This window comes from Tamandua tetradactyla, chromosome X (genome assembly GCF_023851605.1).
Source record: "Tamandua tetradactyla isolate mTamTet1 chromosome X, mTamTet1.pri, whole genome shotgun sequence".
Taxonomy (NCBI): domain Eukaryota; kingdom Metazoa; phylum Chordata; class Mammalia; order Pilosa; family Myrmecophagidae; genus Tamandua; species Tamandua tetradactyla.
The window spans coordinates 123,164,329-123,179,320 of record NC_135353.1 but is presented as its reverse complement, the minus strand read 5'-3'; the positions used below and the strand labels follow the sequence as shown (position 1 = coordinate 123,179,320).

At 37.1% G+C, this 14,992-nt stretch overlaps 1 protein-coding gene and 1 pseudogene across 3 annotated transcripts in view; one reads left to right on the top strand and one right to left on the bottom strand.

The window, feature by feature from the left end:
- The window catches only part of RGN (regucalcin), a 43,725-nt gene that overhangs the window by 17,616 nt on the left and 11,117 nt on the right, over positions 1-14,992 (top strand). For all 3 annotated transcript variants that reach the window (XM_077145560.1, XM_077145561.1, XM_077145559.1), the window contains exon 4: positions 304-519. In XM_077145560.1, the coding sequence (XP_077001675.1) occupies positions 304-519 (216 nt within the window). The remainder of the gene's footprint in view (positions 1-303; positions 520-14,992) is intronic.
- Positions 1,767-5,594, bottom strand: LOC143671009 (large ribosomal subunit protein mL63-like; annotated as a pseudogene).

Here is a 14,992-nt window from a genome sequence, read left to right as displayed (position 1 = left end):
ATTCATAGTGCTGCTTGACCATTACTACCATCTTTCACCAAAAGTCTTCCATCACTCCAAACAGAAACATTGTACCAATTAATAAATAACCCCCTTGCCCCTTACCCCTACCCCATCAGTGTAGTTTTCATTTGCATTATGAATAAGGTAGTTGTCATTTTAAAAACTACAGGACCTAGATTAGAATTGTATAATTGTTTCCCATGATATAAATCCTGGGAAGGATTCCTGATGAGAAAAGCTGGTGTAGTTCATGGGGCAAAATTCTGTGAGGCTGAACTCAGTGTTCTTTGGTTTTTGTAGGTACCATGGCTGAGGAAACAGCCCCAGCAGTTCTTGAACGACACCAAGGTTCCCTGTACTCCCTCTTCCCTGACCACAACGTGAAAAAGTACTTTGACCAAGTGGACATCTCCAATGGTTTGGATTGGTCCCCAGACCACAAAATCTTCTATTACATCGACAGCCTATCCTACTCTGTGGATGCCTTTGACTATGACCTGCAGACAGGACAGATATGTATGTGATTTTTTTTCACTCTTTTTTAAATACTCCTGGTGTTTGTTTCATGCCTATGTGAACGGTAGGCCAACTTTTCCTCACTCCAAGGAAAAGATCCTTGTTGTCAAATAGCTTGCCAAAGTTTTTATTCCAATATATTCATTATCACACAGTCTTGACTATGCTACCCGTCAAACCAAGACCCTTGCCACAACTAGATATGTCCATAGTTGGCATAAAATGAGATATCCTTACCCCTTTTCTAGGGAAAAATGGCTCAAGGTAAGATGAATCATATTCTACCTGGCAGTGCCTAAAGGCAGGTAATATGCAAAGAATGGGTTAAAAGAAAAGAAAATTAGAGCTTTTTGTTGCTTTTTTCTTCTTTGTACTTTAGGTAGCCATGGGCAAGTACTCAGAGACAAATCAACAATTTTCACAGTAAAGAAGCAGAAAAGTGGTTCAAATCCATCTACGGGCTTAAAATGAGTCATAATTAGACACTGGGAAGGAAAGGAATTCTTTGGAATAATTTAGAAGGAAGTACTTTTATTTTTTAAGAGGGGCCAAATGAAAAAAAAAAAAACAATAATAAAAATAATTTCTAAAAAAAACGCAAGAAACCCCATGCAGGTTTGAATGGAGGCAAAATATTCCAGTACAAATGTTTTGCTTGGAAATATATAGTCCTTTTTTTATGACAATTTTTACCCATTTTACTTACACGGTTTTATCATTTTTTCCATTATACCTCAATCAGATTATCATTGTAATTTGGGTTTTATAATGTGGAGTTCCTCTGGATTTTGATGTTGGTTTTTTGTATACTATGAGTCACCCTGTAAGACTAGCCAGTTGGTTTCAGAATGCACTTCCTTTACAAAATAAGCTCTTTTAATATTTAGTATGTTTTTAATTTTATTTTTATTAGAGAGGTTGTAGTTCTGCAGTACTATCATTCATAAAATACAGAATTCCCACATACTATCTAATTATTAACACCTTGTATAACAAATGGTACATTTGTTAGAATTAATCAGAGAACATTTTTATAATTGTACTATTTTTCAAATTTTCATTCTAGTAATATGTATACAACCTAAAACTTCCCCTTTTAACCACATTCAAATATATAATTTAGTGCTATTAGTTATGTTCACAATGTTGTGCTACAATCATCACCATTCATTACCACCAAAACTATTCCATCAACCCAAATAGAAGCTCCATACAATTTAAGCATAAATTCCCCATTCCCTATTCCCACCCTCAGCCCCTGGTGACCTATATTCTAGTTTCTGACTCTACAAATTTGCTTATTCTAATTATTCCATATCAGTGAGATATGGAATCATTGTGTCTGGTTTATTTCACTCAACATGGCATCTTCAAGATTCATCTATGTTGTCATATGTCCATGTTGATGGAATTTGGGTTATTTCTATCATTTGGCAATTGTGAATAAGGCTGCTATGATCATCAATGTGAAAATATCTCTTTGAGTCCTTGCTTTCAACTTTTGGGGGTATATATCTGGAATTGGGATTGCTAAGTCATATAGTAATTCTATGCATAGCTTTCTGAGGAACCTCCAAATTGTCTTCCACAGGAGCTGCACCATCCTCTCCAACACTTGTAATTTTCCATTTTTAAAAATAGTAGTCCTTCTACTGGGTGTGAAATGGTATCGCATTGTGGTTTTGATTTGCAGCTCCCTAATGGCTAATAATATTGAGCATCTTTTCATGTATTTTTTAGCTGTTTATATATCTTCTTTGGAGGAATATCTATTCAAGTCTTTTGCTCATTTGAAAATTGGATTGTTTGTCTTTCTATTGCTGAGTTGTAGGATTTCTGGATATTAACCATTTATTGGATATGTGATTTTTTGTTTGGTAAAGCTGCAGAAATGCAACATACCAGAAATGGAACAGTTTTCTTCTTTTTGATAATACCTTTTACTTCATTTAATTGTTCAATTGTAGTCAAATAACACCCTCCAAAAAATGCTGTTGAAAAAGTTCATATTTCCATTTAATTATTTTTGACAGAAGATAAGCAAATGGAATGTCATGAGGTAAGCCCCATCTTATAAGCATAGACCCCAAACTGAGCATAATTTGTAGCTTTATTGCAACTTTCCTCTTGTTTTCTATCATCTGCAACCCAGGAAATTCCTGGCATTTTCCTATCTAAAGAACACAATATCATACAGTATACTCTATATATAAAACACGTTCCAAAAGCTCCCCTTTTTCTAGAGGCTGCAGGTTTTCATTTCCAGGATCAAGTAAAGAGAGAGCAACCTTATCATATATAAAAATGACACTGGTGGCTCATGGCTAAGACCATTTCTTGGTGACATTGAGATAGTTGAGCTGGTCTACAGCAAATCTGTGTGTGGGAAACTTGGAAGTGTTGGCTGCCTTGATGGCCTCAAAGACCTGTGCCCTGCAGGCCACAGCATGGCCATATTCCTACTGCACAGAAAGCATGACATGCTCAACCAAGAGTGGTTCTCTACTTTGATCTCCAAGTGACAGATTCTGCTTGGCATGGGAAGACATGATCAACAGCCGCTGGTGCAGCCCAATCCACTGGTGTCCAGGAATCTGATTGCAATGTAGGAGCATGGTCAGGAACACGGTGCCAGCTTTATTCCTTGGAGCCTAGCACCACCAGCCATTGGCCAGTGAAATGGTGGAAGCACGTCCTCCAAAACAACTTTTAAAAAGAGAATTTTCCATACCATGTTCATGGATTGGAAGACCAAATATAGTTAAGATGTCAATTCTACCCAAATTGATTTATAGATTCAACACAACACCAATTAAAATCCCAGCAACTTACTTTGCAGAAATAGAAAAACCAATAACCAAATTTATTTTGAAGGGCAGGGTATCCTGAATAGCTAAAAATATCTTGAGAAAGAAAAATGAAGCGGGAGGTCTCACAGTACCTGACTTTAAAGCATGTTATGAAGCTACAATGGTCAAAGCAGCATGATACTAGCATAAAGATAGAAATATTGACAAATAAAATTGAATAGAGTGTTCAGAAATAGACCTTCTCATCTATGGAAAATTGATCTTTGATAAGGCAGTCAAGCAACTCACCTGGGACAGAGCAGCGGCCTCTTCAATAAATGGTGTTTGGAGAACTGGATATCGATATGCAAAAGAATGAAAGAGGATCCGTATCTCATACCCTATACGAAAATTAACTCAAAATGGATCAAAGTGCTAACCATTAGACCTAAGACCATAAAACTTTTAGAAGAAAATGTAGGGAAATACCTTATATATCTTGGAATAGGAGATGGTTTCCTAGACGTTACACCCAAACCATGAGCATTGAAAAAAGAAACAGATAAATGGGATCTCCTCAAAATTAAATGCTCTTGTGCATCAAAGAACTTTGTTAGGAAAGTAAAAAGGCAGACTATGTAATGGGAGACAATATTTGGAAACCATATATCAGATAAAGGTTTAATATCCAGAATATATAACGAGATTCTTCAACTCAACAACAAAAAGACAAACAACCCAATTAAAAAATGGACAAAAGACATGTACAGGCACTTTTTAGAAGAGGAAATACAAATGACTAAAAGGCACATGAAAATATGCACAACTTCACTGGCTATTAGGGAAATGCAAATCAAAACCACTACAAGATATCATCTTACACCCACAAGATATCATCTTACACCCAATAGAATGGCCATTATCAATAAAAAAACAAACAAACAAAAAACAGAGAAAGACAAGTGTGAGGGTGTGGAAAAAGAGGCACACTTATCCACTGTTGGTGAAGTCAGTTTGGTAGTTCCTCAGGCAGCTAAGTATAGAATTGCCATATGATCCAGCAATCCCATTACTAGGTATATATTCAGTGAAACTGAAGGCAGGGACACAAATGGACATTTTCACAACCATGTTTATAGTAGCATATATTAGCTAGGGTTCTCTAGAGAAACAGAATCAGCAGGAGATATCTGTAGATATAAAATTTATTGAAATGTCTCACATAACCATAGGAACATAGAGTCGAAGGTCTGCAGGGCAGGCCATAAGCTGGTAACCAACAAAAGTCCCCAACAAACTCTCAGGAGAGGCTGGCTGGGCACCTGTGGGAATGTAGAGTCCAAGGTCTGTAGGGCAGGCCACAAGCTGGTAACTCTGATGAAATTCCTCAATGAACCTTCAGGAGAGGCTGGTTGAACAACCATGGGAATGGAAGAGTCCAAAATCTGTAGGGTAGTCTGTGAAGCTGGCGACCCCAATGAAGGGTCTGGATGAACTCCACAGGAGAGGCTTACCAGTTGAAAGTAGGAAGAGTGAACTGTCTCTTCTGAATCTTCTTTAAAAGCATTCCGGTGATTAGATTAAGCATCACTCATTACAGAAGACACTCCCCTTAGCTGATTACAAATGCAATCAGCTGTGGATACAGTCCATGTAATAGTGATTTAAGTCCATGAAATGTCCTCATAGCAACAAACAGGCCAGAGTTTTGCCCGACTGGGCATCATCACCTGGCCAAGTTGACACAGGAGCCTGACCATGATAGTCCACCCCTTGTCAACTTGGCAGCTATACACATCACCTTAAAACATACTTAAATCTCTAAATAGAAAACAATAGCAGCTATTTTCTCCTCACCTAGCAATACTCAACTGTCCCACATACAAGCAGAAATGCATTAAATCTCCCCATAATAGGGTGCAAGTCCTTGAGTAATATTCATTCTTAAACTTGTTATCTTACTATTTAAATACTATAACATGAACAAAACAGCATTACAGTCGTCATTTCTGTAACTGATCACGTGGTTGTAGTTCATATTTATCACTACCTTCTTTCACTACCCGTTACATGTTCTCTTTATCCTCAGCAAGCTCTTCAGCTGGCCATGGTTCTTTGCCTGGTGGGTGATCCAAACCTTCATTTATGAAGTTTGGGAGCCATTGGTAGTTCTGCCTGGATTGGGTTGTTGCAGTTTTCCATTGATTTTAATCACAGGGCATGGTAGTACTAAAAGATCCCCTAGGGGATCTTCTCTATTCCAGGAAAGGTCTTCTTTACCTCCATTGTGTAGTTGCAGTCTTATTTCCCCCTGATAGTCAGGATCAATCACCCCAGCCAGTAAAGTAATCCGCTTCTTGGCTTGTTGATCCAAGGGCATGAGTAGCCCAAAGTGACCAGGTGGCAGTCTTAGAGTCCAGTTCAATGGAATCATTGTTGTTTCTCCTGGTGGAAGCACTCCCTCTTCTGGAACTTAGCATATGTACATTTTTCAAGAGATGTAAACAGCCGAAATGTCCATCAACGGATGAATAGCTAAACAAGCTGTGGTATATATATATATATATATATATATATATATATATATATATATATATACACACACACACACACACAATGGAATATTATGCAGCTGTAAGACAGAATAAAGTCATGAAGCATGTAACAACATGGATGAACCTTGAGGAGATTATGCTGAGTGAAATTAGCCAGAAACGAAAGGACAAATACTGTATGGTCTCACTAATATGAATGAGTGAACTTTGAGAGTTAAAGTTAAGAACGCAGGTTATCAGGAGATAGAAAGAGGGTAGAGATTGGGCATTTGATGTGGAAGGAATACAGATTGTGCAACAGGACTGACTGCAAAAATTCAGAAATGGATGGCACAATTGTGATGGTAACACAATTCTATAAGTACACTGAATGAAGCTAAATGTGAGTATGGTTGAGCAAGAAGGGCTGGGGAACACATATGAAACCAGAAGGAAAGATAGAGGATAAAGACTGAGATAGTATAACTTAGGAATGCCTAGAATGTACGTTGATGGTGATTAAATAAATGTACAAATATAAAAACGTTTTTGCATGAGGGAAAACAAATGAATGTCAACATCACAAGGTGTTGAAAATGGATTGTATACAGGAAAAAAATGTAATCAATTCAAGCTAAAGTCTATAGTCAACAGTAACATTGTAATATGCTTCCACTGAATATGACAAAGGCATTATGACAAAACTAAATGTCAACAGGTGGGGGGCATGAGGGAAGGGTATGATTCTTTGCAAAAGAAAAGGAAATGTCTTCATATAGATTACAGTGGTGAAGGTGTGTCTATTCACGTAGGTAGGATTGTATGATGTGCAAATAAAATTGTTTAAAAATGAACAGAGTGAAACAAGTGCTAGAAAAAAATACGGAGAAAGAGATGTACCTATTCACTGTTGGTAGGGAAACTGAGAGGTACAGTCCCTTGGAGGGCAGTGTGGTGGTTCCACAGGAGGCTAGGGGTGGGGTTGCCATATGATCTTGCAATTCCTTTGTTAGATATATACCTGGAGGAGCTGAGAGTGGGGAAGGGAACAGACATTAGCACATTGGTGTTTATGGCGTTTATGGCGGCAGTGTTTGCAGTTCACATGGGTTGAGGTGACCTGAGGGTACAACAACTGAGGAATGGAAGGGAAGTAAGAAAGAATGAAGGGTTGAGGCGTGCAACTAGGTGAATGAATCTTAAGGACAGTATGTTGAACAAAATGTCAGAAACAAAAATGCAAATATTATTGTGCCTCACTTATATGGATTAACTATAATATATAAACTCAGAGAATTGATGTTGAGAGCATGGGTTATCAGGTTGGGGACTATTGCAAAGGTTCCTAGATTGTAAGCTCTTACAGCAGTCATATATATTTAGGAGTTGTAACTGATATTTCTAAATTCTAAGATATTGCACTATTTGTATAAAACCTGGTCCTTCCCTAAAACTTCAGGTTTTTATGTGACACCTGAGACTCAGAGTTAGAGCCCTAAAGCTATGAAAGTCAGCATTACTCCATATAGCAACTGTTTAAAAAGCTGAAAAAGCCATCAGACTTCATCTAGAGATATGAATGAAGCTGATCTGGATAGGACTAAGGTAGATCAGAATACAGGGTAAAGGATGACATTGTCCATATTTTAAAACTTCAACTTCTGTGTGAGACCAAAGGGAGAGATGTTTATTTGGTGTAAAATTTATATTTTCAGTAGCACATTAGCTAGTTTAACTTGTATGGTCAGTTTACTTGAACACCATAATCACATGGGATCTTGAATAGGGAGTGAGAACTTGTTGGTTTGTACAGGTTACTGTGATGCCCCGATATATGCCAGAGTAATTTGAGCATAGAATAAAAAAGTATTTGCAAAGTCCCCTTGGGGGATTGGGGAGAAAAGTGTAAATATTCAATTTCCCCTCTGGGGAATTCCTGATATTCTTGCAAGCACTGGGGACAACAAATTCAAGAAGTTGAGCATTCAATCTTGGGGCTCACCCCTATTGAACTTATTCCTGCAAAGGAGAGGCTAAGCCTACTGATAATTATGCCTAAGAGTCACCCTCAGATAGCCTCTTTTGTTGCTCCAATGTGGCCTGTCTCTCTAAGCCAACTTGGCAGGTGAACTCACTGCCCTCCCCCCATACATGGGACATGACTCCCAGGGGTGTAATTCTCCCTGGCAATGTGGGACCTGACTCCCAGGGATGAGCTAAGATGCAGCATCATCGAAATAAGAAAGCCTTCTTGACCAAAAAGGGGAAGAGTGAAATGAGACAAAGCAAAGTCTCAGTGGCTGAGAGGTTTCAGATTTGGGAGGTTATCCTGGAGGTTATTCTTATGCATTACATAGATATCCCTTTTTAGTTTATGGTGTATTGGAGTGGCTAGAGGGAAGTTGAACTGTTGAACTGTGTTCCAGTAGCCTTGATTCTTGAAGAAGACAGTATAACTATATAGCCTTTACAAAATGACTATGAAAACCTTGTGTCTGAATCCTCTTTTATCCAGTGTATGGACAAATGAGTGAAAAAAAAAAGGATAAAAATAAATAAATAATAGTAGGAGATCAAGGATAAAAATTGAGTAGATTGAAATACTGTGGGTCAATTCTTTTTCTGGAGTGATGCAAATGTTCTAAAAATGATCATAATGAAGAATACACAACTATGTGATGATATTGTGAATGATTGATTGTATGATATGGTTGGACTGTACATGTGTGGATATTTCTTAATAAAAATACATTTTTTAAAAAAGGGAATGTTTTAAGTGGCAAGTTTATAGTTCTAAGGCCATAGAAATGTCCAAACTAAGGCATCCAGAGAAAGATACCTTACTCAAAGAAAAGGCTAGTGATTTTCAGGGGTTCTCTGTCAGCTGGGAAGGCACATGATGATGTCTGCTCACTTTCTATCCCAGCTTCTCCTTTCAAAATGGCTTCCCTGGGGATGTTTTCCTTCTGCTTCTCCAAAGATCTTTGGCTGTGTAGGCTCTGAAGCTTTTCCCAAAATGGTTCCCTCTTAAAGGACTTCAGTAAGCAACCCCACCTTGAACGGGTGGAGACACATCTCCATGGAAACCACTTCCAAACAAAAGTTACTACCCACAATTGGGTGGATCACATCCCCATAGAAACGACTTATTCAAAAAGACCTTACCAAACAGTATTGAATCAGGATTAAAGAACATGTTTTTTCTGGGGTACACAACAGTTTCAAATCAGCACATGTGGTTTTCAAATATTTTCTCTCATTGTGTAGGTTGTCTTCTTACTTTCATGATAAAGTCCTTTGATTTTTTTTTTAAACATGGGCAGGCACTGGGAACTGAACCCAGGTCTCCAGCATGGGGGGCGGGGGGAGAATTCTGCCACTGAGCCACCATCACACCACCTATGATAAAGCCCTTTGATGCACAAAAATTTTTTTGTTTTGGTGAGATTCTATTTATCCATTTTTTTTTTCTTTTCTTGCTTGCATTTTGGTGTCAAGTTTAAGAAACCACTGGCTAAAACAAGGTCCTGAAGATGCTTCCCTATATTTTGCTCTAGTAGTTTTATAGTTCTGGTTCTTATATTGAGGTCTTTTACCAATTTGAAGTTTAATTTTTTATATGATGTGAGATAGGGCTCCTCTTTCATTCTTTTGCATATGGATATCCAGTTCTCCTGGCACCGCGAGTTGAAAAGACTATTCTTTTTTTTTAGGTTTTTAAAAAATGTTTTATTTATTTTTATTTATTAATGAAATATAACCACATACAAACACAAACATTCTTACCATATGATCATTCCGTTCTTGTTATATAATCAATAACTCACAATATCATCACATAGTTATATATTCTTCATCATGATAATTTCTTAGAACATTTGCATCAATTCAGAAAAAGAAATAAGAAGACAACAGAAAAAACTTCATACATACCATACCCCTTACTCCTCCCTTTCATTGATCAGTAGCATTTCAATCTACTAAATTTATTTTAACATTGGTTCCCCATATTATTTATTTATTTTTAATCCATATGTTTTACTCATCTGTCGATAAGGTAGATAAAAGGAGCATCAGACACAAGGTTTTCACAATCACACAGTCACATTGTGAAAGCTATATCATTATACAATCATCTTCAAGAAACATGGCTACTGGAACACAGCTCTACATTTTCAGGCAGTTCCCTCCAGTCTCTCCGTTACACCTTAACTAAACATGTGATATCTATTTAATGTGTAAGAATAACCTCCAGGATAACCTCTCGACTCTGTTTGGAATCCCTCAGCCATTGACACTTTATTTTGTCTCATTTGCCCTTCCCCCTTTTGGTCAAGAAGGTTTTCTCAATCCCTTGATGCTGACTCCCAGCTCATTCAAGAATTTCTGTCCCACATTGCCAGGAAGGTCCACACCCCTGGGAGTCATGTCCCACATAGAAGGGGAAGGCAGTGAGTTTGCTTGTCGCGTTGGCTGAAAGAGAGAGGCCATATATGAGCAACAGAAGAGGTTCTCTTGGGGGTGACTCTTAGGCGTAATTTTAAGAAGGCTTAGCCTATCCTTTGTGAGGTTAAGTTTCATATGAACAAACCCCAAGATTGGGGGCTCAGCCTTTTGCTTTGGTTGTCCCCACTGCTTATGAGAATATCAATAATTCTCCACTTGGAGGAGTTGAATTTTCCCCCTTTCTCATTACTTCCCCAAGGGGATTTGCAAGTACTTTTTCATTCGCTGTTCAAATCACTGTGGGATTTATCAGGGCATCACTCTGGACAAACCTACGAAATCTCATGCCCTACTCAAGGTTCCGTGTACTTATGGTGTCCAATTAAGCTGTCCACATAAGTTATATTAGGAAATGCACTGGTTGAAATATAAATTTTGTACCAAATAAACATTTTTTGCTTTAGGAAAAGACTACTGGTACATAGGCCAATACCATGCTGTTTTGATTACTGTGTCTTTCTAACACATTTGAAGATCAGGAAGTGTGTCCTTCATTTTGTTCAACTTTATCAAGATGTTTATTCAGAGCCCACTACTCTTCCATATAAATTTGATGGATTGGCTTTTCCATTTCAGCAAAGAAGGCTGTTGGAATTTTGATTGGGATTTGTTGTGTGTAATCTGCAAACTGCTTTGGGTACAAATGACATCTTAACAATACTGGTCTTTCAATTCATGAACACAGAGTGTCCTTTCATTTTTTAGGTCTTCTTTGAATTTTTTTAGCAATGTTCTTATATGGCAGGTCTTTTGTTGACAAACTCTCTCAGTTTCTCTGTATCTGTGAATAATTTAAACTCTCCCTCATTTTTAAAAAATATTTTTATTGATAAAACAACATATAAACATACAAACATTCTTAGAATACAAGCATTCCATACATGGTGTACAATCAGTGGCTCACAATATTATCACATAGTTGTGTATTCATCTCCATGATCATTTTTTGAACATTTGTATCACTCCAGAAAAAGAAAGAAAAAAGAAAAAACTCAAACATACCATACCCCTTACCTCTCCCTCTCACTGACTACTTGTATTTCCATCTACCCAATTTATTTTCACCTTTGTTACCCCTATTATTTGTTTGTTTTTATCCATTTTTTACTCATCTGTCCATACCCTAAATAAAATCTCCCTCACTTTTGAAAGATGGATTTTCCAGATAAAGAATTTTGAGCTGCCCATTTTTCTTTTCCAGTGCCTTAAATATATCATGCCACTGCTTTCTTTTTTTTTTTTATTAATTAACGGAAAAAAAAGAAATTAACCCAACATTTAGAAATCATACCATTCTACATATGCAATCAGTAATTCTTAACATCATCACATAGATGCATGATCATCGTTTCTTAGTACATTTGCATAGGTTTAGAAGAACTAGCGACACACCAGACAAAGATATAGAATGTTAATATAGAGAAAAGAAATAAAAGTAATAATAATAGTAAAAAAAAACAAAAAAACAAAAACAAACAAACAAACAAAACCTATAGCTCAGATGCAGCTTCATTCAGTGTTTTAACATGATTACTTTACAATTAGGTATTATTCTGCTGTCCATTTCCGAGCCCCTGCATCCAGTCCTGTTGCACAGTCTGTATCCCCCCAGCTCCAATCACCCATTATCTTACCCTGTTTCTACCTCCTGCTGGACTCTGTTACCAATGACACATTCCAAGTTTATTCTCGAATGTCCGTTCACATCAGTGGGACCATACAGTATTTGTCCTTTAGTTTTTGGCTAGACTCACTCAGCATAATGTTCTCTAGGTCCATTAATGTTATTACATGCTTCATAAGTTTATCCTGCCTTAAAGCTGCATAATATTCCATCGTATGTATATACCACAGTTTCTTTAGCCATTCTTCTGTTGATGGACATTTTGGCTGTTTCCATCTCTTTGCAATTGTAAATAACACTGCTATAAACATTGGTGTGCAAATGTCCGTTTGTGTCTTTGCCCTTAAGTCCTTTGAGTAGATACCTAGCAATGGTATTGCTGGGTTGTGTGGCAATTCTATATTCAGCTTTTTGAGGAACCGCCAAACTGCCTTCCACAGTGGTTGCACCATTTGACATTCCCACCAACAGTGGATAAGTGTGCCTCTTTCTCCGCATCCTCTCCAGCACTTGTCATTTTCTGTTTTGTTGATAATGGCCATTTTGGTGGGTGTGAGATGATATCTCCTTGTGGTTTTGATTTGCATTTCTCTAATGGCCAGGGACATTGAGCATCTCTTCATGTGCCTTTTGGCTATTTGTATTTCGTCTTCTGAGAGTTGTCTGTTCAAGTCTTTTTCCCATTTTGTAATTGGGTTGGCTGTCTTTTTGTTGTTGAGTTGAACAATCTCTTTATAAATTCTGGATACTAGACCTTTATCTGATATGTCATTTCCAAATATTGTCTCCCATTGTGTAGGCTGTCTTTCTACTTTCTTGATGAAGTTCTTTGATGCACAAAAGTGTTTAATTTTGAGGAGCTCCCATTTATTTATTTCCTTCTTCAGTGCTCTTGCTTTAGGTTTAAGGTCCATAAAACCGCCTCCAATTGTAAGATTCATAAGATATCTCCCTACATTTTCCTCTAAATGTTTTATGGTCTTAGACCTAATGTTTAGATCTTTGATCCATTTTGAATTAACTTTTGTATAGGGTGTGAGATATGGGTCTTCTTTCATTCTTTTGCATATGGATATCCAGTTCTCTAGGCACCATTTATTGAAGAGACTGTTCTGTCCCAGGTGAGTTGGCTTGACTGCCTTATCAAAGATCAAATGTCCGGAGATGAGAGGGTCTATATCTGAGCACTCTATTCGATTCCATTGGTCGATATATCTATCTTTATGCCAATACCATGCTGTTTTGACCACTGTGGCTTCATAATATGCCTTAAAGTCCGGCAGCGTGAGACCTCCAGCTTCGTTTTTTTTCCTCAAGATGTTTTTAGCAATTCGGGGCACCCTGCCCTTCCAGATAAATTTGCTTATTGGTTTTTCTATTTCTGAAAAATAAGTTGTTGGGATTTTGATTGGTATTGCATTGAATCTGTAAATCAATTTAGGTAGGATTGACATCTTAACTATATTTAGTCTTCCAATCCATGAACACGGTATGCCCTTCCATCTATTTAGGTCTTCTGTGATTTCTTTGAACAGTTTTTTGTAGTTTTCTTTATATAGGTTTTTTGTCTCTTTAGTTAAATTTATTCCTAGGTATTTTATTCTTTTAGTTGCAATTGTAAATGGGATTCGTTTCTTGATTTCCCCTCAGCTTGTTCATTGCTAGTGTATAGAAATGCTACAGATTTTTGATTGTTGATCTTGTAACCTGCTACTTTGTTGTACTCATTTATTAGCTCTAGTAGTTTTCTTGTGGATTTTTCCGGGTTTTCGACATATAGTATCATATCGTCTGCAAACAGTGATAGTTTTACTTCTTCCTTTCCAATTTTGATGACTTGTATTTCTTTTTCTTGTCTAATTGCTCTGGCTAGAACCTCCAACACAATGTTGAATAATAGTGGTGATAGTGGACATCCTTGTCTTGTTCCTGATCTTAGGGGGAAAGTTTTCAATTTTTCCCCATTGAGGATGATATTAGCTGTGGGTTTTTCATATGTTCCTTCTATCATTTTAAGGAAGTTCCCTTGTATTCCTATCTTTTGAAGTGTTTTCAACAGGAAAGGATGTTGAATCTTGTCAAATGCCTTCTCTGCATCAATTGAGATGATCATGTGATTTTTCTGCTTTGATTTGTTGATATGGTGTATTACATTAATTGATTTTCTTATGTTGAACCATCCTTGCATACCTGGGATGAATCCTACTTGATCATGATGTATAATTCTTTTAATGTGTTGTTCAATACGATTTGCTAGAATTTTATTGAGGATTTTTGCATCTATATTCATTAGAGAGATTGGTCTGTAGTTTTCTTTTTTTTGCAATATCTTTGCCTGGTTTTGGTATGAGTGTGATGTTGGCTTCGTAAAATGAATTAGGTAGTTTTCCCTCCACTTCGATTTTTTTGAAGCGTTTGAGGAGAGTTGGTACTAATTCCTTCTGGAATGTTTGATAGAATTCACATGTGAAGCCATCTGGTCCTGGACTTTTCTTTTTAGAAAGCTTTTGAATGACTAATTCAATTTCTTTACTTGTGATTGGCTTGTTGAGGTCATCTATTTCTTCTTGAGTCAAAGTTGGTTGTTCATGTCTTTCCAGGAACCCGTCCATTTCCTCTAAATTGTTGTATTTATTAGCATAAAGTTGTTCATAGTATCCTGTTATTACTTCCTTTATTTCTGTGAGGTCAGTAGTTATGTCTCCTCTTCCATTTCTGATCTTATTTATTTGCATCCTCTCTCTTCTTTTTTTTGTCAATCTTTCTAAGGGCCCATCAATCTTATTGATTTCCTCATAGAACCAACTTCTGGTCTTATTGATTTTCTCTATTGTTTTCATGTTTTCAATTTCATTTATTTCTGCTCTGATCTTTGTTATTTCTTTCCTTTTGCTTGCTTTGGGATTAGTTTGCTGTTCTTTCTCCAGTTCTTCCAAGTGGACAGTTAATTCCTGCATTTTTGCCTTTTCTTCTTTTCTGATAAAGGCATTTAGGGCAATAAATTTCCCTCTTAGCACTGC